Genomic DNA, 26,513 nt, shown 5'->3' on the forward strand with positions numbered 1-26,513 from the left:
AAATTTTACGTGAGAGCTGATGGTGAAAAATTGGATCTTGTACCCCAGAGCACCAGCCCTTGTATCACTACTTGCCTCAAAATTCCTCCCCATAGAGCAATATAATCAGGAACCGGGAAGGGGAAAAAGGCAAAAAATGGTAACCTGTATTAGGACACCTCACTTGCTGTGCTGGTCCCATTCCACAGAGAAGCCTGTGCACCCTTCCCAAGTCTAGAATTAATTGTTACTAGAGAAGCCTAAGGCTTGTGGGGACTCTGTTTACTTGCTACTTCCTGTGACAGGTGAACTTTCAGGAAACAGCAGCCTGCAGGAACATGCACAAAGAGGACAAGACTCACAGCAACAAGCTAAGGTGGGTTGTTTTTCCCCAAAAAAATTTTATTTGAGAAAGCTGACAAAAGTCTCCCAACCAGTCATTACAGGTAATCCACACCAGTCCCCACATCTGCTCCCCAGTAACTACACCAGTACAGTGAAGATCAAAACATAACACCAGAACAATGAGAGTGTAACAGTCACCTGGGGAACTTAAGGCCTCACCATCATTTTTAAGATAACTTTGTACTCAGATAAGGATGGGGTGAGAATACCAAAACAGACAAGACTGGAAAAGACCCTTTCTTGTACTGTCTTTTCAAGTTATATAAAAGCAAAAGCAAAACCTTAACAGATCTACAGGCTTCAAACTGTAGGACCTACAACTACCTTCAAATGACTTCTGTAATTCAGTCCTGTGGCACTGCTGCTGTTCTGTGCTGTAACAGCTTTCAAAAACATACAAGGATAAAATGGATGCAAGGGCAGAGGAGTGGACTTAGGATCCTAATATGCCTTTATCAAAAACCAAACAAATTAAAAAGAATCAAAGTACCTGCAGTGGAACTAACAACTCCAGGAACTGGGGAATGGCAAAGGACTAATGTATTTAGATGACAGGAGATCATCTTTTACATCCTCTTTTCCACTGCTTCACCCTGGACAACTGTTTCCTTCCTAGTAATAGATCAGACTCAGGTGAGAAATTATAAAACTATGCTTTTTTGAAACTGCTAGGCTAGGCCCAGGGCCATGACAACCCCATTCCTACCCAGAAGTATCAAGACACAGGACACCAGAATGCTGTGCTGCTGAACCACTTGCTCTGAAGGAATGCAGAGATGAGGAAAGAATTATAATCACAGCCTAAAGCCAGCAACAAGTCCAGAAAGTTAATCTGCTTGCTTTTTCCCAGCCTGGCTTTTTTAATATAGTGCCATCTGGACAGCTGAGAAATGGCAAGAAGCTGCTGGCTCTTGCTATCTAGTACTGCACAGGAAAATAACAGGTCTGTTGAGGGCACAGCACAGACTGCCCCCTCAGTTGTAGAATTAGCCTATTCCCACCCTCTACTGCCTTTTTTCAGTTCACCCACATTCTTCCAACTCCTCTGCTACCCTGCACAGAACTATTGTACCCTCAGACCTCAATGCAGGGTACAGGCCCATACCTCATTTGAGCATCAGCTCACCCTGCTTTGAGGTCTCATAAAATGACATTCAGCCAGCTGCCTGGATAGATGAGAAGTCTCCTGCTCAATGTAAGACCAAGTTTCCTAGCGTGACCTGCTCCCATCTGCTCTGTGACTGTATCTGACCAAGGCCTCCTGCACAAAAGGCTGTTCCTGATCTAGGTTTTCAGGAAAGCTGCTGCACCATTTCAAAACAAGAGAGGCAAATCCAAGACAAACATGTGGGGGAAGGGTGGGACCAAGGCTGGATAGTTTATTTGAGCAAAGCAGGCTTCTTTCCAAGCTCAAACACACTTCCAAGCCTGCCTTAGAAAGTTCTCCTTCCTCCAGGCTGAATCACTATATGCTCTGACCTCTCAGCACAAAGACACCAGCTCCCACAGGGAGAAACACAGAGGTCCACGACAGGGACCAAACCTTGGAAGACCCTCTATTCTCAGGCCCGGCTGGAATGATGAATCCTATTGCTTTGCACTCATCTCCATTTGCTTGAGGCTTAGATTCCAGCTGGTGAGGACAGGGAATCCCCCTGCTCTGCTCCAGTGTGACCTGCATGCCACCTAAAGAGTGCAGCAGGGTCAGGTGGTTCTGAGTAACACTGCAGCCACAGACAGATGGGAGACATCATCAAGCCATGACTATAGAAGGAGAATAGACAGCGCAAAAACTTGCTGCAGCTGTCATGGAAATGTCTTTTTTTATTTAATTGCTGCCCCAGGAATACCCAAACCCATCATGACCTCCCCCACCCTCAACATCCAACAGGATTTCACAAGTCCCCCATTGCCTCCGATGTTCAGGCTCCCCTCCCGCTTTAGGGTCCAAGTTCCTCCAGAGAAGCTCCAGTCAGTGGGTAGCATCTGTGAGATGGCTCCAGGAGGCCATGGCTAGGTCCCAGGGGGAAGAAGATTTGCTCCTTTACTCAATCAGCTTCTTGGCCTTGAAGAAGCGACGCAGGTAGAAAACCTGCCAGGTGGCCAGTCCGATGAGACAGCACATGGAGAAGATGCTGAAGTACAGAACCCGTGTGTTTGTCGACTCTAAAACAGACAACAAACCATTGCACCTGAGTCTGGCATCACAGGATGCACCCCGAGATGGCAAAATTCCCAGGACTTCTTCTCCTCCCTCATGCAAAAGCAGGACAGCATGAAGGCAAGGGCACCTGAGAACCAGCAGCACTTGAGAATAAAAGCAGAGAGAACAACAAGGATAATAAGAGGGAACAAGGTGAAGCTGTGGTTAATGGGCAACATTGAATGGAGTAATTCCCATTAGGAATGGAGACAGAAAGAAATGATTTCTAGAGACAGAACAACAAGACTCAGTGACTGCTTCAGGTTTCCCTTACTAGGAACAGAACAGGCAGAGACACTATAATTGCTTGATCTCCAAATGCTGCCCTAATAACACATTTAACAGAAATGAGAGGTTTTAGAGTTCCAGCCCTCTAAAGGGGCACACAGTCTCTCACCATTTGTGTCCCTCATCTCCTCTTCTCGTTTCTTCATATAGGCAAAGTCATTAACGATGGACTCTGAAAGATCTTCCAAACGCCTCAATTCTACTTCCAGCGGTTTCAACTTCTCCACTTTAGCAATCTAGAAAACAGGAGACTCGAGTCACCGAAACAAAACCAAAAGCTCCCACATGGGTTTTTACTGCCAGTTTGAACCACTCCTCCCCACACGCTACAGATCTGGGGCATCCTTCCCCTCGGGAAATACCTCTGCAAGCCAGAAACTACCATTGCATAAAACACTATCACTTCTCCCACCTGTTTTCTGAAACACACTTTCCTACTACTCCTCCTACACAATGGAGGAGCACAGCATGCATGCAAGCACACTTCTTCCTTATTCGGCTTAATGTTAGCTTATTCACAGTTGGCTTCTGAAGAGTGGGCAGAAGATCTTGCCACATAACTAAACCTCCAGTGAGTATAAGTCACAGACTGAGATACAGGTGACTAACTTACATATGTATACGATGCAGTTCCACAGGCACACAGGCTATTAGCACCGAGACTCCCTTCACTAATGCCCCAGAGAGCCCCAGCAGCAGCGGCTTGGATTATCCCGCAGGAGCTCTTGGCTTTCATCCCTCAGACACAGGCACCGGGTGGCGCTGCGGGGCCGCTGCCGGCCCGGCTCCCGACGGGAACAACCCGCTTCCCCCGGGAGCGCTGGGTCATCAGGGACATCGCCTCTGCCCGCAACGCCCAGCCCAGGGCCCCGCGGCTCACACGCTTGGACCCAAAAAACAAAAATCCGCTGCAAAATTCAATTAGAAAGCACAGCACACAACAGCAGCTATTTTAAGTTGAATGTGTAGACGTGTCGCTGCCCCAGCTGTGGCGATACCCTGACACAAGCGTTACATAAAACCTTTGACACAAGGACACTCAAAGGAAGCTAACTGCAATTCCTGACACTTCTCCAGGGCTTGGGTAACTGCGGTTTTGAATAGAACTTTGCCACAACGGCCAGATGCTGAGTCCCCAAGTAATGCAGCAGAGGAAAAATGAGTTACAGAAAACACACCGAGCATCTGCAGTTCACTACCAGTCTCAGCCTCACAGGATTATTAGATATAAGCTACGCGGTGGCCATCTCTCAGTGATCCATGCTCACAGGCAGGCAAGAGGGTACCCAGCACGAAGGTATCCCCAAACTGCCACTTCCAAATGCAGCTGCCTGGGCATCAGAGCCAGAGCTGAAGAGATGCTCGTGACCAAGGCAGTGCTAGCTAATCAGCCCTTCCACTGAAGGGTCTCCACATGACACACATATCCTGGCAAGCAGCAAGCCATCAAACAGTCATCTGAGGGGTTTTATGCTGAGGCAAGCTGTATATTATAGCTCTGCCAGCACAGCAGTGTCACTTTGGAGTGTGTTTGAGAGGAGCAGTAGGAAGGAGTAGGTTAACCCCCTCCTGCTTTCTAGCCAATAGACTGTAATGACAAAACCCTGTGGCCTGGCCACATATCTGCCAGCAGAGAGCTTTGCTGAAAAACTGGCACAAGTCTGCGTGTCTACAGCCCAGACTCTGCTGACACTGCTAGAGCAGCAGGTCTGTAACACACACAGTGTCTTGGGCAGCTGTACTGACAACCTAGTCTTGCACTGACCAGCTCCATTATCTTCCTTGAGGATTCACTTCCTCATCCACAGAAGGCTACAAGGATTCCACTGGGAAAGAAACAAGGTTTATCTGCTTCGTCTGCATCCCTTCAGCTGCTCTTAACAGGTGCAGCTACACTCTAATAGCTACTTTGAGTCCTGCATGTAGTGCAAGATGTGTATCCTGAATAATGGAATCAATCAGAGTGGAAAAGGCGTCTGAGATCGAGTCCAACCTAAGACCTAACACCACCACGACAACTAGACCATGGCACTAAGTATCATGTCCAGTCTTTCCTTAAACACCACAATCTCCTTGGGCAGTCCTGGAACTTTTTACTCCTAATGAACCCAATATGCACAGCTGCTCCAAGAGATTTTGTAAAAAAGCCCAACAAGCATCTGTGATGAAACATCATCATCCTAGAAAGAACATCTGGACCATCAGCACCAGGATAACAACTCCAATGGGCTTCCCAGGGGTCACCCAAAGATTTGTGAAAGCCTAACTCTCTTCTAGCATAGAAAGAGATACACTATAGACAAGAACTGATAAGGGGTAGTCGATGTGGGGAAAAAAACTAGATCATCAAGCATTCTTAGTGCCATCAGAAATCTTTTCACTTTCATATACCTTCATTTCTATTTCTTCAATGGATAAAGTTATTCCTCCCAAACCCAGATAATTAAGCTATGAGATTGCAGTTAAGATTTTCTAATCCGTCTCACTATTCCAGCTGCTTTGCTCCAAGAACATCTGGATCTATGAAAGTCTATGCAGTCGGACTTGGACAGTATCAGTGACCCTCAATAAACTCCCTGAATCAAGTTTCCTTGCAGCAATTCAACAAGAAGAACTAGTGCTGTCCAACAGGTCACTGGTACCCAACAACACATGACCATCACAAGCAAAAGGCTCAATTCCATGAGAGAAACCTGAGTAACATTCCTGCCCTCTGAGACCTTACAGCAACTTGTCAAGTCAAAACTCACAACTACTACTGCAAACTGAGGAGATGGTGAAAAAAACCCCACACTCCAAAGCAGTGTGGTTAAACATCTATAGCAGCTGTATAAACAATAAATCAGTTTGAGTCCTTTGTAGATATCTGTTCAACAAGGCTCAATACAGTCTACAACTCTGAGAGGCCCTCATAAGTCCAGGATGCTTGCCAGGGCTGCAAAGATCTGCATTTGGTATCAAGTGGGACTGCAAGTCTAAATTCTTCTTTTCTTGTATTTGTCCATGGATCTTTTCCCTCAATGAGCATAAGAGATGCATTTATTCCAAGACAGTTGTATCAGTACAGCCAGTGAGTATGTAGATACACAGGCATACAAGAACCTTCCTGCACAGCACTGGTGCTTCTACAGTAAAGTAACTCAGTAAAGTACACTACAGTAAAGTAACTCTAGAGTATGCTGTGGGGTGGTATTTAAAGGGATTTTGTAAATATAGCAAACATAATCCTCCCTGTTACGCTCTCAGGGGTTCACCCCATAAAATTTCAACATCTTGCAATCCTTCAGTAGCAGGTTAACAAACAGATGGTCCTATGAGTGCTCCACTCTTCCCTGACCCCAAGCACAGTTTTACTCTCCATGTAGGATGTGCTCCAGACTGACTTAAGCTATGATTGCTCTGCTCTTCCTTGACCCCAAGCACCTCCTTACATCCGCATAGGAAGTGCTCCCAGCCAACTTAAACCACGCAAGACCAGACAGCCCAAAGTTTGAAAGGATACAAAAATACCAGCATGACCATCTCAGATATTTGTTAATTTTCTATCTGGAACCATGCACAGCCTCCTCTGCTCCCCACTCTCCTCTTTTTGGATCTCCCATGCTCTTATGCACAGAGGACACAGCAATCATTTGTGGGACTCTTTCTCCACCAATAATTCTCATTTTCTCAAGCACAGGCTCTATACTGGGGGATGACATATCCCAAATTCTAGTGAGCCAAAAGCATGATAGCTTCCATAAAAATTCAGCATCCAAACCAGTCAGGACTGTCTCAGCCACAAAATAACTGCTACTCTACACAGCTGGCTCTTGGGTCTAAGCAAGCTATGTCCTCCTAAGATGGAAATGTTTAGGCTTTTATGCCTGTTTTCAATGTCACACCTTCAAACCAAATACCCATCCCACAGCAGCTACTACTCTGCCAAACACCTTTACATTGATACACCGCCAGTTCTTAGAAACACACAAGAGCCATTTCAGGCCTGCTGAGACAGTATATCTTACAGGCAGGAAGGTACGAACAGTAACATGGAAACTTGACCTTTAAGAGGGGCTCTGATATTAACTTAAGATGACCTCTGCTGCAGGACCTGGGGGAACTTCACCTCTCAGTGTCTTGTTGCCTCTAAATGCCAATGCCCAGAAGCTGGGTCATGCTGTCGTAGCAAGGAAATTCACACATTAGGCTCCAGTTCCCAGAGTACAGAATCAATTCTAGTTGATGTTTGTATTTTTTTTCCCTCCCATAACACACAAAGCTTCACTGCAATTGTAGTTTGCAGACAGGCTTTCATCACCAGTGGGAAAACAGCTTCCCATCACGAGCCCAGATCTACAAAAGCATCACGTGAGTGCTGGGAAAGGGAAGCTGGCAGTGCAGGCAGCCAGGGACATACCTCCTCATAGTTCTTTGCTTCAACGCCATGCTTCATATCCAGAGTCACGAGCTGGTCCGGCATCCTCCCTGTTCCTGGAAGCATAATGAAAGGATTCCTTGTGTGAAACATTCAGCCTGCCAGGAAATCACCAGCTCTTCCCACCAGTGAGGAAGAACTCGAATCCCTCCCCTCCCTCCATGTCTGCAGCTAACTGCGGAGGCAGCACAGTCCAGCCTAAAAATACAGAGACTTCACAATAAATCCTGGCTGAAGGAGAGCCTCCCAAATATAATCAGAACAAGCTGTAACTAAAAGCACTGAGTGTCTACAAGATGCAAATCACTGTAAAAACTGCAGAGGATTAGAACATGAACACCAGCTGCTATGAGACAGCCTAGTGAAAGACAAGTCACCAGAGGGACAAATATTCAACTGGGAGGCCCACGTTCACAGGAAGTGAACAAGCAACTTGTCAAGGTTACTGGGGCTGCAAATGGCTTTACATTCAAAGGAGCAATTGATAAACTGCTGCAACTGAGGAACGCAGCCTACGAGGACTAATGACCCTGACATACTGGAATATCCGCAGAAGCCAAGGCAATCCCTTTACCAACCATCTCAGATACCTGAGAACCACACTGCTAATGCAGTAAGAGGCTTCTGAAGCTGGGAAAACACTGCCTCAGAGAGCTGCCAGCTGGAGCCACATAAACAGCGCATAAGGCTGCAGTCACCAGCAGAGTAGGCATCTTTCAAGGCTGAAACCCCCAGGCTGGGGAAACCCGTGGCTTGTAGCTTCTTTCTACTGCTACAAACTGTCACATCTGAGAACATTCACAAGAAAAGAAATATATAAGACTGTGATATCAGATACCCTAAAAAATGCTGCACAACAGCTTATCTGAGTATCATTCTCTACTATACCACCCACCAAGAAAATGTCTGTATGTAACACATTTCCAAATCCCAGCACGTTGGGACATACAGCTGTCCTCAGCCAGCTGCCAGCAAAACACAAGGTCTGAATTTACTTAATCTATTAATTTCAGAGTCTCTATCCAGGAGCATGTCCAATACTCACATTTTGTCTCAGAAGGCTACCAGGTGGGCATTCCCTCAGTCCACAAACAAATTCAATGTACAGGTTATGCTGGGTCCAACTTCAGTTGGGGCTAGGAAAATATTCCAGATCTTCGATACAACATCCCCAAATTTTATCTCTACCCACTCACTGAACAGCTCTTCAACACCAGAGTAGAATCAGCTTTTACTGCTAGCAGGACAATAAATAATACTGATAAGATGGTGCACATCAGCTACCAATCACTTCTTAAATTTCTTTATGAGAATGCACTATATAAGAGCCCAACAGATAAATTATGATTAGGATGAAATTTTTTTGTTTTCTTAGAAAAGATCGGTTACTGTAAGAAACCCCTGAAGTCCCAGCACTGTTCTTTAACAGACTGGCTGTATACAACCCCCAGTACTCCCCTCTCCTACCACAAGTTTTGACTGCTTATGCCACACACGTTACTGGCATGCATGGAGACAGGCAGGTAGGACAGACAACAGTAGCTGTAGGAAAAAAATTCACAGCACACAGTTCAGTGAGAGGTTTTTTTAATGGCGCTTAAGTTACAGCAACTTGAGTTGAGAGCTGAAGTTTGTAAGAAGAGATGAGAAAGATGAAAAGACCAGTGAACAGAAGAACAGAACTAGAAGAATAAATTTGCTAGACTGGAAAGGAGAGCTGCCAAGAGACAGTAAGAAACTAGAAACCTTAAAGCTGCCAGATGCAACGGGATGGAGAGCAGACATTTTGCAAGAGGTTAACATTATCAGGAACTGGCAGGGGAAAACTCAAGCTGCTCTCCTTTAAGTTTACTAAGGCCAAGGCAGCTCCCTTCACACTCATCATCAGATCCTCAGAAACCCCTTGCTTCTCCTGCAGCCAAGGCTCACCAGAGCAATCTGGATCAGCAGCAAAGAGAAAAATAATTGAGATTTAGAGATCATTAGCTAAACTGATACCTACATTCCTGATACCTACAGTCCTCATGTCTTCAAGAGGTCATCTGTTTCCTGGGAAATTAGGAGAGCTCTTAATTTGCAAAGTCAGTGGAAAAGCAGGATGGTTGAACTGAATACCAAAAGGTTTTCCCACAGGAATTCCTGAAAAAATGAGTCCTAACACTCTTAAGAAAGTTTGGGAAGAGAAGGATTACAGAAGGAGCATACAGTTAAAGATTAGCACACAGAAGAGCCCTAAAGGGAAAATCAGTGAGACCAGGCTGTTCAGCTGAGATCAGCATATTGTGGAAGAGTAAATGTGCCTGGAAGCAGAGCACTGGTCAGGAAGACAGGACAATACTGCTTGGAAGAGGGCAAAAAGCCCATCAGGCAAATATCCACAGCTCCAAGAAGCACCCTAAGAACTCCTCCACTCTGATAAGGTGAACCTTCAACATAGGCTCTCTTTCTCACTTCCTCTTCCTCATTTCTGTGGTTATGGATTGAGAAATCCCGGTTGCTTGGACCCCTCAGATCCAACTGCTCTAGGTTTCCTCTACCAACAGTTTGTCTCTTTCAATACTCCACAAACATCCTCCTTGGCTGCTGCCGTAAGTCCTGATTACTTACTTGATGAGACTGGGAGAAAGACCCTAATCTTTAAAGAGAAACATGGAAATTAAACAGACTTGGTAAGTTCCCCCACTCCCATGCTGACCTTACAGAGGAAACAAGGTACTTCCTTGTGACGTGGTTACTTCTTTCCAAGTACCTTAACCAAGTCCTGCAGATGATCAAGCTTCACAGTGTCATGTCCCTTACTTTAATATCTCCTTGACTTCCAGCACAGACATGGGAGGTCTGGAGATACTCCAGGTGGAAACTGGGGCACCTGGGTCCAAAAAGAAAACCTCCAGAAGAGGATCCAGTTGCTCAGTTGATTAACTCTATATTTTGGCAGCTCAGTGCCCGCCAGGTCATTAAGGTAGAAACTGCATTTAGAACTACTTCTCAACTTTAAAACAAACATGCAACAAGGGAGTCAGGGAACAAACATTTTGTACAATCAAAACAGCTGTAAGGGGCTCAGTCTCGGCAAGAAACCTCTGCTCAAAAGCACCGAACTAAGAGTCTAGACACAACTAAAGAAAGAAACATTTCCCACTTCAGTGTGTGATCACATGGAAGCTCTGAAAAGGTCTACAGGACTGTCTGGAGACTTCTCAAATACCCAGGTGTTGGAAAGTAAATAGCAGGAGTGACTCCCAGATGAGTCACTCGTGTCTGCATGTCTCAAAGTGTTAGGGAGCATTTGGAAGTCCTACTTTTGGAGTAAAATAAAAACATAATCCTGAGCATGTGGGGTCACTATTTTATCTGTAAAATACCACAGAAGAGGTGTTACAAGGCAGATCCCTCCCAATCCCAGCAAATACAGCCTTCTCTTTCTGTAAAGTTCTCTTCAACTTGCAAATTGTTTACATCTTGTATATGGAGCAGAAATAGCAAAACAGCAGCTGCCTTTCAACTGATTTGAGGAATGCTGCTAGTGAATGCTCTGTGAAACACTCTGGGATCTTTTAGGGTAAGACCTAAGAAAAACTGGGCTCAAGGAGCAGAACTCTGACAGTAACCATGAAAGTAGCATCTACAAACTTGCATGCACTCACACCACCACTGATGAGACTAGAGCCCACACGTTGGCCACTTTCAGCATGTCTGTCCTGAAGCTGAGCTTGGGCAGTACACGCGTCACACTCACAGGAAACAAGCCTCAGCACTCGTTAGGCAACCATCCATGTAGCACAAGTGAGAAGCTGACGTCCTGCTCATTTTCCCTTCCCTCTATTGACCACTTGAAGAGCAGTTGTGGGTGCAAATCAAGGACACATTCCCTACACACACACAATCCAGCCCCATTAAATAGCTGTCAGCCTATTGCAGGATAGCTGCCAAGAACACATTGTGCATAGATCACATACTAACACATTGGGAAGAAATGGCCCACTGGGGTGAAAGAGAGGTCCTGGAGATGATGGCACCCAGCTCTGTCCTGGCTCAACTGCAAGATGGGGAGAAGCACAAAACTGACAAAAGAAGTGCAATTTGCTCATTGGTACTACTACCACTCATTGCAACTGTGGTGACCTCTGCAGGAGAAATGCCCAATCCCCCTTTCAGAGGAAACCCAGGTGCTCTACACAACAACCACAGTCAATTACTTTAAATGCAACAAACAGAGCAGATGTTCTGCAGTGAGACTGGCCACAACTTCGTGAAGATCAGCTTTAAAAGTCAAAAAGTGGTCTGTGGATCACACTCAGGATCACTTTGCTCGTATTTCTAAACCACATAGATACACAAACGTGATCAGAAGCTAGAAACAGCCAGCACACCTTTCATTTCACTTACCCACAGGAAGCTTGCTCTCAAAGCAGGCCTCGAACATATCATAGTCTTCAGTGGTGAAGGCAAACTTGCCCTTGGTGGCATCCTCCTTGGCATACAGGATATGCCCAGCCGAGTCAGTTATCTGTAAGAGGGACAATGAAGGTAAGAAACACAGTACTTTGCTGCCGTGAGCTCATGCTGCCTCATGCTCTTGCTCTCAGCAAGAGTAATCCTAGCCTCCCCTTTGGATCTGCTGCTTTCTCCTTTCAACAGTTTTCCTCCTTCTTTGTGACTACATCAATTCCTCCCCTCCTCATCTACACACCAGACGCTGACAAAGTCAGAGTTACTAAAAAGTAATTACTGACTCTTAAATCCAAAAACCACCAATCAACCAAAAAACAACACCCTAGCCCCCCACAAAAAAAAAAAACCCACCAAAAATCTATTGACCAAAGAATAAAAAAAACAATCCCAAACTGAAACCCACTGATTTCTCTTCCTCTTATGAATTCCAAATACAGACTACATGTAAGGACTATAGCTGAACCAAGCTGTTATTAATTGCCTTTATTTTGCAAGCAAAATTCATGAATTCCCATAGCAACAGAAATAGGGAGAAGACTTATGGGACAAGAGTCACATTCCCCAGAAGATGAAATGGAGAAGGGTACATCTATTCCTCTAGAAACGAACCATGAGTGTGGCCCTGAGTTATACAAGGTTTGGGCGCCAAGATCCATAAAAGTGGCCACTTCAGAGGACAATTCAGACTACACAGACAGAATAATGACTGCTTTGCACTAAGTCTATAAAACTACTAAAAATAGGCAAAAACTGTGGAAGATCTACAAAAAGGCTTCAACAAAGAGTATAAAAAGAAAGGACACGCATTTCATGACGCAAACTTGACAATAATTGTGCTCAATTAAAGGCTCCATCCAGCTGAAACACTCTGACCAGAGAGAGGGGTGAAAAAAACGGAAGGTGTTACAACACTGCATGAAAACGAACACCGTGTATTCCATTGGAATGCTTCCCATTTTCCCTCAACGCTAATTTTTAAGAGGTGTGTCTGAAACAGCATGGATACTGAAGTTGCTAGGGGTCTTTGAAAGACTTAAAGAAAGTAAAAAGTTTGGGAATAATTTTAATTGTAAGACCAAAATACACAAAATAATTTGTGGCATGGAAATGGTAAGTCAGGCATTCTACTTTATTCCAGCCTTTTTCTCTGTACAAAGGCCATGCAAAAGGGCTATGTACCCAGAACTACTCTACAGAAACACTCTTTATTCTTATTAGAGCATCTAATTAACTCTCTGGCATTGGATTTTAAACGTGTGGACCTACTCATGGATGAGAGTTGCTGCATTAGGCAGGAAAAACAATCAACTATATAAACTCTCACACTTTATGGTATAAACCATAGCAGGCAAGGCTTTAGGAACAAGCTTCCTCTATAGACACGTTATCCCACAATGGCCTGTTAGGGGATTTGCTGTAGCTGCCACTGCATCATATGCTGTCAAGTGTCTGAGAACAATGAGGAACACTCTTCCCCTTGCAACAGCTCAGAGCTGTACCTGTTTTCAAGTGGCAAGCAGATGAAAGCACACCTGCACAGTCAGCTGCAGGCAGCTGCGCTGCCATTCCCTTGTCACAAGCCACCAGCCACCTCCTGTCTGAAGCCACCAGGCACTGGGAAGCACTGGGCCCAAGTGAGCAGGCCCATCTGCAGTAGAGGACTGTGTATGTTTGACGATGCCAACACAATGTAAAAGCCTGTGATTTGGCCACGATACGGCATGTGCTGTTTTAGAGGAGGGGTCATGATTAACCAGGATGCCTCATCAGCATGACATACATTCTGCACGCCAGGCTCTCCATCACAAAAAGTAGTCAGAACAACATAGCTTTCAGATACCCCTACTATTTTCCTATGCCTTTGTAGGCACCAGAGCTAATCTTTATACAGCTTGATCCATTTTTGCCCTTTGCAGCTCACAAACGGCATTCTGGACAGTAAAAGCTTTGCTATCCGCTTTCATCAAAACTGAATAGCATTACCCAAATCAGCCAAATACACTGCCCATTCAGCCGGGTGTGCGGGGGCGGGACAAGCTGCTAATAGCCCAGCCAGAACGCTTGTGGGGGAGTCGACCTGAAAGGAATTTTTCATGCTATTCTAACGTTATTTACGGTAAGGCAATCCCCTACAGACAGGGCATTGTTTGCCCTCGACAAACAGCCCGGTACTGTCGGGCTCGACAATGGGGCAGAGGCACGTGGCTGCCAAACGGAGCTCAGGCACCCCCACCCCGCAGCAGCCAGCTGGCAGTGCCCGCGGATTCCTCCAGAACAGAGGGTGCCACTGTTAGCGCCGGGCTGTCACACACACAGCTCAGCTCACCGGCAGCAACCCAACTGAGCCTGGACAGAATTAACTACCAACCTTCTCCCTCTTCTGTTCGCTGGCCCAATCCAGGGGGCCAAAGCAGACCATCCAGTGCAGAACAGAGTACCTGCAGACATCATGTCCTGAACTACCTTTCCTACACAGACCACAGAGAAAGCAGGCACCTGTCAGAGGTTTCAGCACTTATAACAAGCCCAGCACATTGGGAGGACACAGCATACCTGAACAGTAAGAAGGAAAGCGAGAATTTGCATACATTATTTTTTCACCTTTGTAGCTTTTCAAACTATACATGACTTTTAAAAATTAATTCCTTTTATGGCTTGAACAAAAAAGAACTTCTGTAAGCAGTACCACCCAGATACCAGCTTCATAAGCAAAGCCAACCAAGACTTAAACATAGAATTCACAGGTTCACCATCACCTCCCTAGATAAGTCCTGTGTCATAAAAGCGAGTTTTGGAAGAGACCCTGGGGCCAACTGACCTAAGAGCAGGACACGTGAGAACCAGGAGGCTTGGTTACCAAGCAGTTAAGAGACATGGGAACATAGCACTCCATCTGAAATACATGTGCCTTACCAGGCAAATACTACATCCACATTTTAAAGCCTTATTGCTGCTTGGCTCTGCATATACACAGACAAGTTTCCTCTAACAAATGAAGCAAGAACAGAACCACATGATTTTTAAACAGTATGACTCCAGAAGAAGCCTTCCCTAGCCATAACCAGCTACAGCTGTCAATAGTGCCAGGGCCTTCAGGCATTGGTAGGCAGATGCTGGAAAAGCAATCTGATTTCAGGATGTCTAAAATACCCAAGAACACCAAGTTCAGAAACTCCTGAGCAGACCATTCTGTCTCTGTTTGTGTGCTTATTATTGAAACCTTTGGGAATGTAGACAGAAATAAAAAAGGTGCCAGAAAGCTTGTTATGAACTGACTATGTAGCAACAGACCTTATTCAGCTAGGATGGAATTTTGAAGAAAGCCTAGGAAATGCAGATTGTGGGCAGAATTTAAGTGAAGCTGTTGAAGTTTTACAACTGTGTGTCACACAGGTGTATTAGTCATGAGTATTCTGCAAATCCTGTACTTCCTGAAGATCCTTCAGGATCATTTTCTTCCCTGCAGCAAATATCTGCCTACCTAAAACCCATGCAAGCCACGACACAGCAAGATGAGAATAGCCATGTTGGGTACCAGAACCTGCTACAGCAAAATTTTCTCAGCCCCCATTCCACTGTGCCAGGATCCGGTTGTGCCAGGCCCTAAGCACGGAGGGAGCCCTCGGAAAGCCACGTCACCATAACACTTTCCTGCTCACACGGTGTCAGCAGCCTTGGTACAGCTTTATCGGAGCGGCCCATCTCGCCAGGCGCCGGATAATCCGCATCGTGTGCGGATTAAATGGCAGACTGCGGGACGGGCGGCTGCAACTCGATCTTTGGGGAGAAAAAGCTCCTATTTGGCTCAAGCTGAAGCGCCGCCCGGGTCCCTGGCTGCCCAGCACCCGGAGCTCCTGGGCGGGCTGGCGGCCGCTCGCACAGGGCGAGTCCCGCGGCGCGGTGCGGCGCAGGCCGAGCCCGGCGGCTGTCGGCTCACGCGTGGGCCGGTGCCACGCGTGGAACACGTCACCCCTTCCTTCCTTCCTTCCTTCCTTCCTTCCTCTCCCGCCCCGCACAGCCGGCGAGGGGAGGCGGGGCCGCGCCGCCCGCCCCGGCCACCCCCGCCCCCCCGGCCGGCCGGGGCCGCACCTTGAGGTTGGCGGAGGGTCCGGCGGAGGAGCCCGGCGGGGCGCTGATCTCGTACTCGCCCGTGACCAGCGTGTCGCGGTGGATCTCCTCCCGCAGGCACTTCCGCGCCTTGCCCGGCAGCTGGAAGGAGATGGGCCGCGCCGGGCTCACCAGCAGGAGCAGCAGGAGCAGCGGCGGGAGCGGGGCCCGCCCGAGGCGGGGGCGGCCGGGCAGCGGCGGCAGCGGCATGGCGGCGGCTCGGAGCGCGGCGGGCCGGGCCTGCCTCCGCCGCACGTGACCGCCGCCGCCGCCGCCGCGTCACGGGGGCGGGGCCGGGGCGGGGCGCCGGACGGGCGCGGGCCGTGACCCTGCCGGGGGGTTTTTCCTTAGGAAACAAATGAGTTGTGAAGGTTGTCCAGCAATAACGGAGGGCAGCGGGTAATTATGGTTTCGCTCGTTAAAGAATTGGAAAACCAGAGCAAAAGCGAGCCGTGCTCCGAGGCACAGCAGCACTCTGAATCTGCGTGAGACTGCCTCGCGGCTGGGGACCTGCACTGGGAGAGACACTTGCTGCTTATTGTATGGGGTTTTTCAGTTTTGAGGAGTAGCTTCTCTCTTCTTCACACAAGAAAATTCAGTTTTATCAGATGTCTTGCTTCTTTGCATCCATGCCTTGCATTTAATAGGAGTACCCAAGTGTTTTTAACAGCAAATAAAATTATAATGATTTTTGAAGACAACATTACTTTTTTCTCTCCTTTTCCAGCATATACTCAGACCTACTTTTTCTTTTTTCTTTTCTTTTTTTTTTTTTTTCTCTCTTGCTATATTTTACTCTTCAGGAAGATTGCATTGAGTAACCACTGACCAGCTTTGGGCTGCTGCTTCCCCTGGCACCACATCATCTCCATCCCCAGCCTCCTGGCCTGGCAGTGGAGCTGCCGGGAAGGGCACACACGGGTGGGAGCAGTGACTTGTTCTGTGGCATAACCTGCGAGCAGGGAGGAGGAAAATTGCCCAGGTGTGTGGCTATGATCACCATGGTTGCAGTCAGCTCCTGGGATCAGCTGCAAATATTTGGGTGTGCTAAGACGTAAGGAAAAGCAGGAAGAAAAAAAATTGATAGTAACATTGCGAGAGAGCAAAATATCTTTTTTATTTCTGTTAGCTTGAGTAAAATAAATTACACCATTGTTCCACTTTTATTCCTTTAAACATCACCATCTGTGTTCTCTCTCTGGTCGAAGCCTGTCTTTAATGGCAAGCAATAACAAGGAGTTGGTACAAACTACAAGAGGCTTTAAGTGGCAAATTTCATGCTTGGATGTTCACCTGTGGAGCATTTTAAAGAACAATTCTGTGCTTTTGCCTGCTTGTGCTCATACCTACTGAGAAAATATGATTAAGCTCTCCTTTAGGAACAGACACTAAGCCCAAATGTGGAGGGATAGAGTGACCTCATGCTTGGAGGGAAATAAAAAACTTTCACCAAAAAAATCACAAAAAAACCCCCGAAAGAACAAAAACCTCCCAGCACCAAACATTTGCCCTTACTTTAAGCTCCAGTTTATTGTTTGAAGTGGGATTTCAATACATTTTTAACTCTCTTATTAGTTCACAAACTGTCCCTTACTTGGACAATTAACTTATTTGAAATGTAACCATAATAAATATTTTGCTCTTTTTGCAATATGTCAAAGTATATTTGCAAATTAAAACATTCTTTCCATTGCAGTGCTTAAGGCAGAAAGAGATATTATTTCACAAACTTCAAGAAACACAGATTGCTAGAATATGAAGATATGAAATGTTGTACCACAAAATTTCTGATAAAACTGGCACAGCACGACAAATTTCTTCATGCAGAACATTCCTCAAACCAATGATAAGGATCTAGCCTTATATCATGTTTAAAACTTTAAATATAGCCTTATTTTCCAGAGGAAATGGCTCATTCATGTTAAAGTAGCCTTGTTTTCTAAAATCAGTGTGAACTCAACGATCAAAAAGCAAATATACGACTGACTACAATCCCTTTCTATTGTGGCCGTTTTGTCGTGGTACATTTTTAGATGAGTTACATTTATGACCAACAAATCTATCCCCTGCTTTCTGTTGTAGTCTACTCCTGTGGATGCATTATTCTAGAAACTGCCACACAGGCAAGTTCAGATCTAATTATAAAACCCCCTCAGAGATCCTTTAGTGCTTCAGTGTGTTATGAAATAAAATGGTACAGAGCTGCTATGAGTCTCATCACAATCCCCAGCTTCTTTTAAAAGCATTTAAACATGCAATGGGGCAATTTCCCTTGAGTGTGCAAAGTAACTTAGAGCAGAGGGAAAGCATTTGAAGATCCTTTCAGCTCCAGGTTAGGAAATAACAGTCTTGCAGGGACATGCCTTAATATTTCCACATAGTGGAGGCTAACAAAATGAAATGCTTCCTGTAATTCAAAAACCCTGAACAGAGGTGAAGGAGAGATTGATAACTTGTTACACAACTTTCCAGCTGAAGCGATGACCTATTTTAGCTTAATCTGCTGTGTTAAGCATTGTGGGAGCTCAGCACTCAGCTGGAGGCAGATATTTGTTCTCACTACCACTAACCCATAGACAAATGGGTGTATCCCCAAAGTAAGCATTAATATCAGCTGCCAATCATGACACACTGACAAAATTCAAACCATTTTGTTCGTGTGATAAAAGATAGCTTTTATCTTTCCAAATATCCCTAATGCAGTTTTATTGCTGTCTTGAAAATGATGAAGAGAACAATGAATTATTCAGCTTTCAGTTCTATTTTAGCAAAAGAGCAATGGAAACTTTTGGATGTCTCAGTTGAGACAGCAAAGGCCATTGAAGAAAATATGCCTTTTCCCACCAAATTTCTAATTTTTTCCAAACTGACAAAGTTCACAGAGTGTTAGCAGTAGTCAATTCCTGCTGCACTGAAATGTATCTTTTATCTATGGTAAATGGCAGAAAGCAACACTAATTTGCTTTCTCCAGGAAACAATGTGTATGAATGTGTATGAATTACATAATTAGACCTGTTTTTTACAGCTTCTGCGTCAGCTGCTGTGGCATTTTTGCATTTTCTTGTTTTGGACAATAAAAAGTTGAAACAATGTTCCTCTTAAAAACTATTCTAGACTTACTTTTATGTTCTAATGCTTTTGCATTGTGCCTTGCACCTGGCAATCCACTACAAGATACTGAGAAAATGCTATAAAAATTACATATTCTTTACAATGCTAATCAGTGCTTTTACTAACCATGCAAAATTATCCATCCACCACTTCTAGAAAGTGCAAGGCCACTCCTTTTAAGGGGCTATATTTGAACTCATTGTTGGGACATAACTCCCCCAGTCACCATTGTGATCACCATCTAGATAGAGATGTTATTCAACCAACTAAAAATAAATCAGTGGCTAAACAGCCATAAAACAGCATTGCACTGCTTTGTCTCTCTTGTCCCAGAGATGACATGTACTGTGTGCCGGCCACATAACTGAAATATATAGCATTTGGGTAACAGGCATAGTACAAAACAACTTTAGATATCAACAATCATTTAGAGTTGAATCCTTTGAAGAGACAAACTATTGTTACATTATATTTATGCGTATCTGCTTCCATTTCACCAAGTGACTAAAGTTATTCCTACAAAGTACTTCAAAATCCTGCACAGATGTTAATTGCTTCAAATCAAGTGTATAGGGCTCAATCAAAATTGAGTTCATTTAGGGAAACAAAACATCCTTCATCAAAGACAGCCCAGATTCAATCACAAACAAACCACTTTGAGGAAGTAAGCATTCATTATTCTTCTCTCATCTCTCCCCAAAGCATTTCCTGCTCCCGGGCAGGTTTTCAGCTTTTAAGTAGTAGCCTGACAGCCCTCCCATCTTTTTCAGGAAACCTCTTGCTTCACTTCCCAGCAACTTTCACCTACTGCCCCCCTGGAGTTCAGGGGAAGCCCATATCCCTTTCCATTCCCAGTGGATGGCTCCAGGCAAAGCCCTGCTTCTCCCACTGCCCCAGTAGCATGAACTATGTCCAGCAGAGGCCTGCTGACCTTTCCTGCTCACCAGCAACAGTGCTGGGATTAATTTTTCCAGCAAACACCAATACAGAGTTCACCTAAATACCCCCAACCTCTGCAAGAAGCAGCTGGCTTGTTACCTCCTCTCAAGCCCCTGCCCTGTCCTCCTCTGACCTTTATGATAAACATGCCTCTGCTCAGGGAGGGTAACAAAGTACTGTTTGCACAGGCTTTCAAGAATCTCTACAAAAGAGGTTTTGTTACCTAAGCCACAACTCTAAAAAAATAGAAGCTCGGGGTATTGTCTCAATGGGCAAATTCTCCAGTGTTAAGTCATAGCATTATTTTTCTTTCAATTGTGAATCACAGTGCAGGCTCAAAACAACACACAAGAGAGTACATTTGATGTTTGGGGCATAACTTTATAGCTACTTTTTCCTTAAAAGACTGTAGCTGCGATCCATCTGATTAAATGCATATCTCTGCATATCGTGGGCCATGGTGGCTGCATTCCCTTTCCAAGCAATGGGGAGAAATAAGTTATTCTGTAGAGGTCTCCTCATCCTGAACCAGACATCTAAATCTGCCTAGATAAATCTCACTCCAGGTTTCTTCAAACTGAATTTATGCTGAGATCAAGGTCTAATCAGCAGTTACTTTGTGTATGGGTGCTCTGCATGAGTCTGACTGCACTGTCAGTCAGACAGCTGTCCTTACCCAGTGTACAGCATCTTAAACAAGAGGTGGTTGGCCAGGTCCACCTCTGTGCAGCTCAGCTTGAGTCCTCACTCACCTCGTCCCTACCAACTGACAGGGACCCCCAGGCCAGCTTCCAGACCACTCAGACCAGCTCCTCCACCATCCTCTCTCTGACAAAGGCTAGACATGACTATGGCACAGGACAATGGAGAAGTAAGTCCACAGCAGAAAGACAGGATATATTTACTGCAGCATCAAACAACTTTGAGTTAGACCTAACTGGAGGCTCTCAGAAGAAGACTCACTATCATTTTTAAAACATACACTCCTTTTTAAAAATCTAGATATTTCTGGCAGCCATATAAATTTCAATGCTTTTAAATATTGCTGAACTCTTTAATCAGGTGCTTTCCAGAACTGCTGGCCAATGTCTATAAAGGTATTTCCTTAGAATCAGTTTCAGATTTTGGTAACTGCAGGTCTGTCACAGAACCTATCCTCCAGTTGTACCTGATGGGAACACAGTCGATTTCACTCTCAAGAAAGGTGTCTGCCTAAGCTGTGAGGAGACAGCAACGGCAGGAAATAGATGAGGAGAAGTACCAGGTAGGTACCAGGAACGGCTTGAGTATCAGTGGGTCTAAGGGCAACTCTTCCAAATGATTCCCAGTTAAGACAAGCTGTGACTTTAGTGGTATTTTAAAAGAAAAATTCTGAACTGAATTCTTAATGTAACCATCCAGAGAGACTTTCACAGGTCAAAAATAATGTGAAAAATATTCAGGAATTAAAAAAGTAAACACACTTGTGTAGGCTTTGCATGTGATAGCAAGAAGCTTTTATTGTGTAGGAAGCCTGAAATATTTCTACGACAGTGATGATTAAAAGTTGAAACGTTTTGTTATTAGAGGCTGCATTTCTTCGAGGCCTAACTGTCTGTTCTTAGATCTTTCCTTATACATAGAAAGTGCAAGAATATTGGGGAGAAAATATCAAGACAATAGAGAGCTTGAATTTCTAATTTGAAACACAAAACTAATCTCAGCTGTAGCAATGGAGCCATGATTTCTGAATTATATTATCCTCATGTCACCTGGTAAGAATAAAAAGAGGACATCTACGCACAGCAACGCTATCTATTTCAAAGATATCTTCATGCTAGATTTAATGGAGAGTATCAAGCCAGGTTCCCCACTGAAGAGAACGCTTAATGAATTCTTCCAGACTGACTTTTTTTTTTCCAACTCAGAACAACCTTGCTGATTATTTGAAGATTAACATGAAGAACATTCCTTCCTGCAACTCATCAGAATGGCCAGCATCTAGCAAACGGCAGAATGAATATTAGCTCTTGTATATCAACAACAGCACAGCTGAATGCTGCTCAAGTCACCAGTTCTTGGGAGGAGGCTTGGCAGCAAAGGCAACAGTTAGATGGGATGTTTATTGGATGTCTTCCACCAGCTGCACTGCGTGGTGGCTTGACTGTTAGATTATAAATATTTCCCCTTGTGAAAAAGGGAAGTTGGCTGGATGAACACTGATTCAGCAGGACATATTCATAGCCTCGACAGAGATTGGTGTGTAAGAAAACAGGAATGGGAAGCATTGAATTAGGCCTGGGAAGTCCCTTCTCTCCACAGGCACATGAGCAGAGCACTTATCTCTGGAAGCTAGTCAGCATGGCACGTGGGCAATAGGAATATTAATAACTCTTCTACAGAGAGATTTCTGGGGGGCAGGATGGCTCACCCAAACCACAGCCTCCGTGGCCACTTGGTGCAGATGGGCAACTTCTGCATTGAGGAGTTCCTTCTGCAAAGGCAAAGTGAACTGCTGGACTGGGTGGGGGTGCAGGAGGCACCCCAAAATCCAGGGAAGAGGTACTTTGGAGATACTGCTTTGCTCACTGCTGGCCATAGGCAACAAGCCACTAAGTCACTCCTAAGCATTGTACCCAAGGCTGGTGGGCCATGGGAGCCGGGTCAGTGTGCCTGTCTCAGTGAGCACCAAAAGCTTGGCTGGCCATTGCAATGTCTGATATGGAGAGTATCAGTGGGCAGGCCTTTTGGAGAGCTGCACAAGGAGTGCATTCTAGCTGGAGGGAATGGGAAAACACACAGTGAAGATGGATAGGATGTGTATTCACAGGCTCTCATCCATTCTGCAGCATGGCTATGAAGATTGATGAGGATCAATTGGTAAGAGCAAAGTGGAAATTTCCTTTGCCCAGCAGAAGCCTTCCCCAGAGGTGTCAGAGTGGTGGGATAGCTCTGGAGTTTGTCTCAGTGCTGGCTTGTGTAACTGGCTCTGACTCACTAGGGCAATTCTGGACCAGGGGGTTTTCCAGGAGTCAGGGGCTGAAATCCCCAGGGATGTTGGTCTAGACAGGGTGATCTTCCCTTTGACCTCATTGGGGGCTTCAGCTTCCTCTTTATGCAAGTAACACCAGCTGCCAGGACAGGTTATTTTGAGCTACAGAAAAGTTATGAAAGAGGAATATGCTGAGGGTTTGAGGAAAAAGATGCTCCTGTTATAAGTATCCTTTTCAGACCACAGTTGTGCCAGGACACTCATTGCTGCTGCTCACAGGAAACAATTTTTATTCCTGACATCTAAAGAGACTCAGCCTGAGAATGGCTCTGTGCCTGACATTGGGCGAGAGCTCTCTAGTAAAGTGATCTCTATTTCCCCCAGGATAACCAGAGGGAAATCCCAGTCATTAAGTCTTCTGTCAAGCGTTGACGTAAGAGGCATTGCAAATTAATCCTGCTTCCCATTCATCTCATCCCAGCAGAGATTCCGCTAGTAAAACCAGTCCTGACCATCTCAGGGAAATCCCAGACCATATCACAATGCTCTCCTGCCTTTTCTTGCAACAAATATACCCTGATATTTCATGTGCATATGTTACGTCTTCCAATCCTCAAGAGCTGATTTGTAAGAGAAGGCACAGGCAAGGTGTGAGTGCAGTGGAAGCACTAAAGGCTTACAATATTCTGGGCCATGGAGATGTGTAACCCTCTCTCCACTTTCCCAGCAGCTGGTCCCTGGCTGCCTCACTTGCCTTTGGTGTCTCATAACTCTTCAGCAACAGCCAGCCTGGCCTGAGCAGGGCTGACTTGTGGCTTGTGGGGAAAGGACAGGTTTTGTGGCCCCTCCTTGCCTGCCCCATCCTTGCTGGCCCTTTTCACTTCTGTCTACTCTGCTCTCTCTGTGGCTTTCTGATACAAATATGCAATTTCAGTGGAATCAAAGAACCTGGCAACCTGGGAAGCCAGAAGATGAATGCCCCCTGCCTAGGGGCAGGAAGCCCCAGGAGCTCTGCCTGCACGTGGGGTGATTGTCATGGGCAGCACTGGGCAGGACCCATTGAGATTAGCATCACAAGGGCATGAGGCTGCACTGAGTTGTGCATTGAGGAGTTTGTGGCTGGGGGAGTCACACAGACCTTGGTACCAACCCAGTGAAGCTGGATTTTGCTGTACAGTCCTTTGATCCCCAAACACACTTTCTGAACTGCCTCACTGAATACACAACACCAGTCTGTGCCACTCCAGGCACTCCATATCCCATTGCATTGTCATGGGCCAAAGGAGAAAAAGATAACAGAAGACACAGGGGACACACGAGGTGTTCTGCACTGTATGGTTGACAGTTGGATTGCAGCAAGGCAATTCCTCTGAAACCAGTGAGATAACAGTCATCAGTGGATACTCAGCAAACAATGTCCCCAAGGACTAAAGCAAATTCCAGCCAGCCTTGCCAGGCTGAGGGCAGGACTGAGTAAGGAGGGACCTCACCATGTGACACAGATATTCCTCGTTTTATGCAGCCACTTCATTCCTGATGAACTTTCACCTCCAGGAACTCATGGGGAAGAAGATGAACAGACTTCATTTGTTCTGAGTGGTTTGGAGTCTGGGATTTTTTGAGCCCAGCATGAGGAACTGCTACTGTGGCTGCCCCATTCACCTCTTGCCATGCTGTTACATATATATATCAGTGATTCCTGTCTCCAGGATCTCTCTGGAATCTGAGCCACCTCTCCAAAAGGAGATGTAGTCAGCACTGTCATATGACAGAGATGGAGGGAAAAGGTGGCAGAGGCCCAGAGGATGCAGCATATATTATCTTTTTTGTTTGTTTGTTTGTTTTTGTTTTTTTTGGGGGGGCTGTTGTTTTTCCATAAATAAGGAAAAACACAGCAACTTTCTCCAGGGTTCTTGTCATCTTTAGTGTATGACATTATATTAACTTGCTCTCCATCACAAGTCTTACATGTCAGCTGAATGAGGATGGAGAATATTAGCCAGAGAATTGAGGATGGGACACCAAAGCCCACATATAGACACACAGACATCAGGTAAAGTTGTGCCCAAAGTCACAGAGAAGAACAAAGTCACAGAATAACAGATTACCACATTCCTGACTCCTCTCCTCTGTTCAGACTTGTAAACCAGGCAAAAAATATCAAAGCCAACACATCCAAAAGAGAAGTTAGACACTTTCATCTGTGTGTGCTTTGGACAATGACAATTGTCCAAATTGTCAAAATGTCCAAAAGTGGACAATGACACTAGTAATCAGGAGCTTTGAGCAATTGAGATTTCTCATGTCAGCAGGGAAAGTCTCAGACCTAATCTATGTGTCTATACAGGAGTGTGAGTGAGTGTTTTCCAGCTTCTTTCTAGGCTTTTCTCCTGGCTTATATATTTTCTGTTCTTTCTTCTTTCTTAAAAGCGTCTGAGTCGCCACACACTGTTTTCAGAGTCAGCTTTTCACCTCCTTTCCATACTACACAGCCTATGGCTCAACAGGTTGCAAAGTCAGCAGACAAGGGGGGCTGGCCAGCTCTGCAGGTCACCTCCCAGGGGACAGCAGCAGCTCCATGTTCCAGCCAACAGAAGCAAGTTGGCTAGAAAGCTCTGGCAGAAGTATTCCTATTCCAGTACTCCTCTGCTCAGGAGTTTGGCCTCAGACACGGTGAATCCAGAGCCTTGAGAGAAGCCCTACTCCGCCCGGGGTGGTGTCCATGCTGGAAAAGCGAGGGTCAGCACAGTGCTGAAGCCCAGCTTGCGTGTGAGCGCTCAGCCTGCATTCCCAAAAGGCAGCGATGAGGCATGGAGCCGTCCCCGTGAGCCTTCGGCAGCCGTGCTCCCCCCTGCCGCCTCCTCTTCCACACATCTATCCCCTGCGGCCACACACCAGCCTCGCTGACAGATCTTACTTGAAAGCTCTGGCAGACTGTGCCACTAATGGCAGAGCCCTGAGCCGGCTCCCTCCGTCTCCCTGGAGTCCCTGCGCAGACGTAGGTGCACGTCACGGCCTGCTCTAATTTTATCCGTGTTTGATGGAAGAGACGAACTAAGCAGCAGGGAGGCAGCTATTTTGGTTTTCTCTGTGGCGGTGTGTTATATAAAGCATCTTGCCATGACCCGCGTCTCTTGGGAGCTGCTTTGCTTTCAGCCGCTACAAACCAGAGGCTCGGCCGCTCGCTGCCGGCAGCCGAGCCCTGCAGGCGGCTGCGTGGGCCCGGTGTGCCGCGTGTGCGTGCCGCGTGTGCCGCGTGTGCGTGCGGACCGAGACGGAGAGCGTGCCAGCGAGATCCAGGGGCCACCAGTGACAGGGAGAGCCTGGCTCCCCTCCTCGCCGTGCGGTGTGACATACACCCAGGGGTTTCACCCGTCCCAGCGCATCATGCGTGCTCCCCCAGCAGCACAGCGGGCGCGGGCACAAGCGGGCAGCGGGCTGCCCGGGCTGGGCAAGCTTTGGCCGGCTGCCGCAGAGCACTGCCGCTCTCATCTCACCCGGGCAAGAGGAGCGGCTCCATTAGGTGGCAGCAGCAGCAGCAGCCACAGCAGGAGGAGGCTGCTCTCCCGGTGGAACCTGTGCGGGTGTGCAGGAGGGCCACGGGGCCACAGAGGTGCCTGCAGAGCCAGGCAAGCAC

General features: G+C 46.2%; 1 protein-coding gene across 1 annotated transcript; it reads right to left on the reverse strand.

The window, feature by feature from the left end:
* Positions 1 to 351: 351 nt before the first annotated feature.
* On the reverse strand, positions 352 to 16,128 carry TMED10 (transmembrane p24 trafficking protein 10). Its single transcript, XM_004174472.6, has 5 exons — positions 15,837 to 16,128; positions 11,682 to 11,802; positions 7,275 to 7,348; positions 2,985 to 3,111; positions 352 to 2,550 (listed from the first exon to the last, which is right to left on the reverse strand). The coding sequence occupies exons 1-5, from the start codon at positions 16,062 to 16,064 to the stop codon at positions 2,429 to 2,431; spliced, it is 672 nt and encodes a 223-aa protein (XP_004174520.2). The 5' UTR covers positions 16,065 to 16,128; the 3' UTR covers positions 352 to 2,428.
* Positions 16,129 to 26,513: the final 10,385 nt, after the last annotated feature.

Source organism: Taeniopygia guttata, chromosome 5 (assembly GCF_048771995.1).
Source record: "Taeniopygia guttata chromosome 5, bTaeGut7.mat, whole genome shotgun sequence".
Classification (NCBI taxonomy): domain Eukaryota; kingdom Metazoa; phylum Chordata; class Aves; order Passeriformes; family Estrildidae; genus Taeniopygia; species Taeniopygia guttata.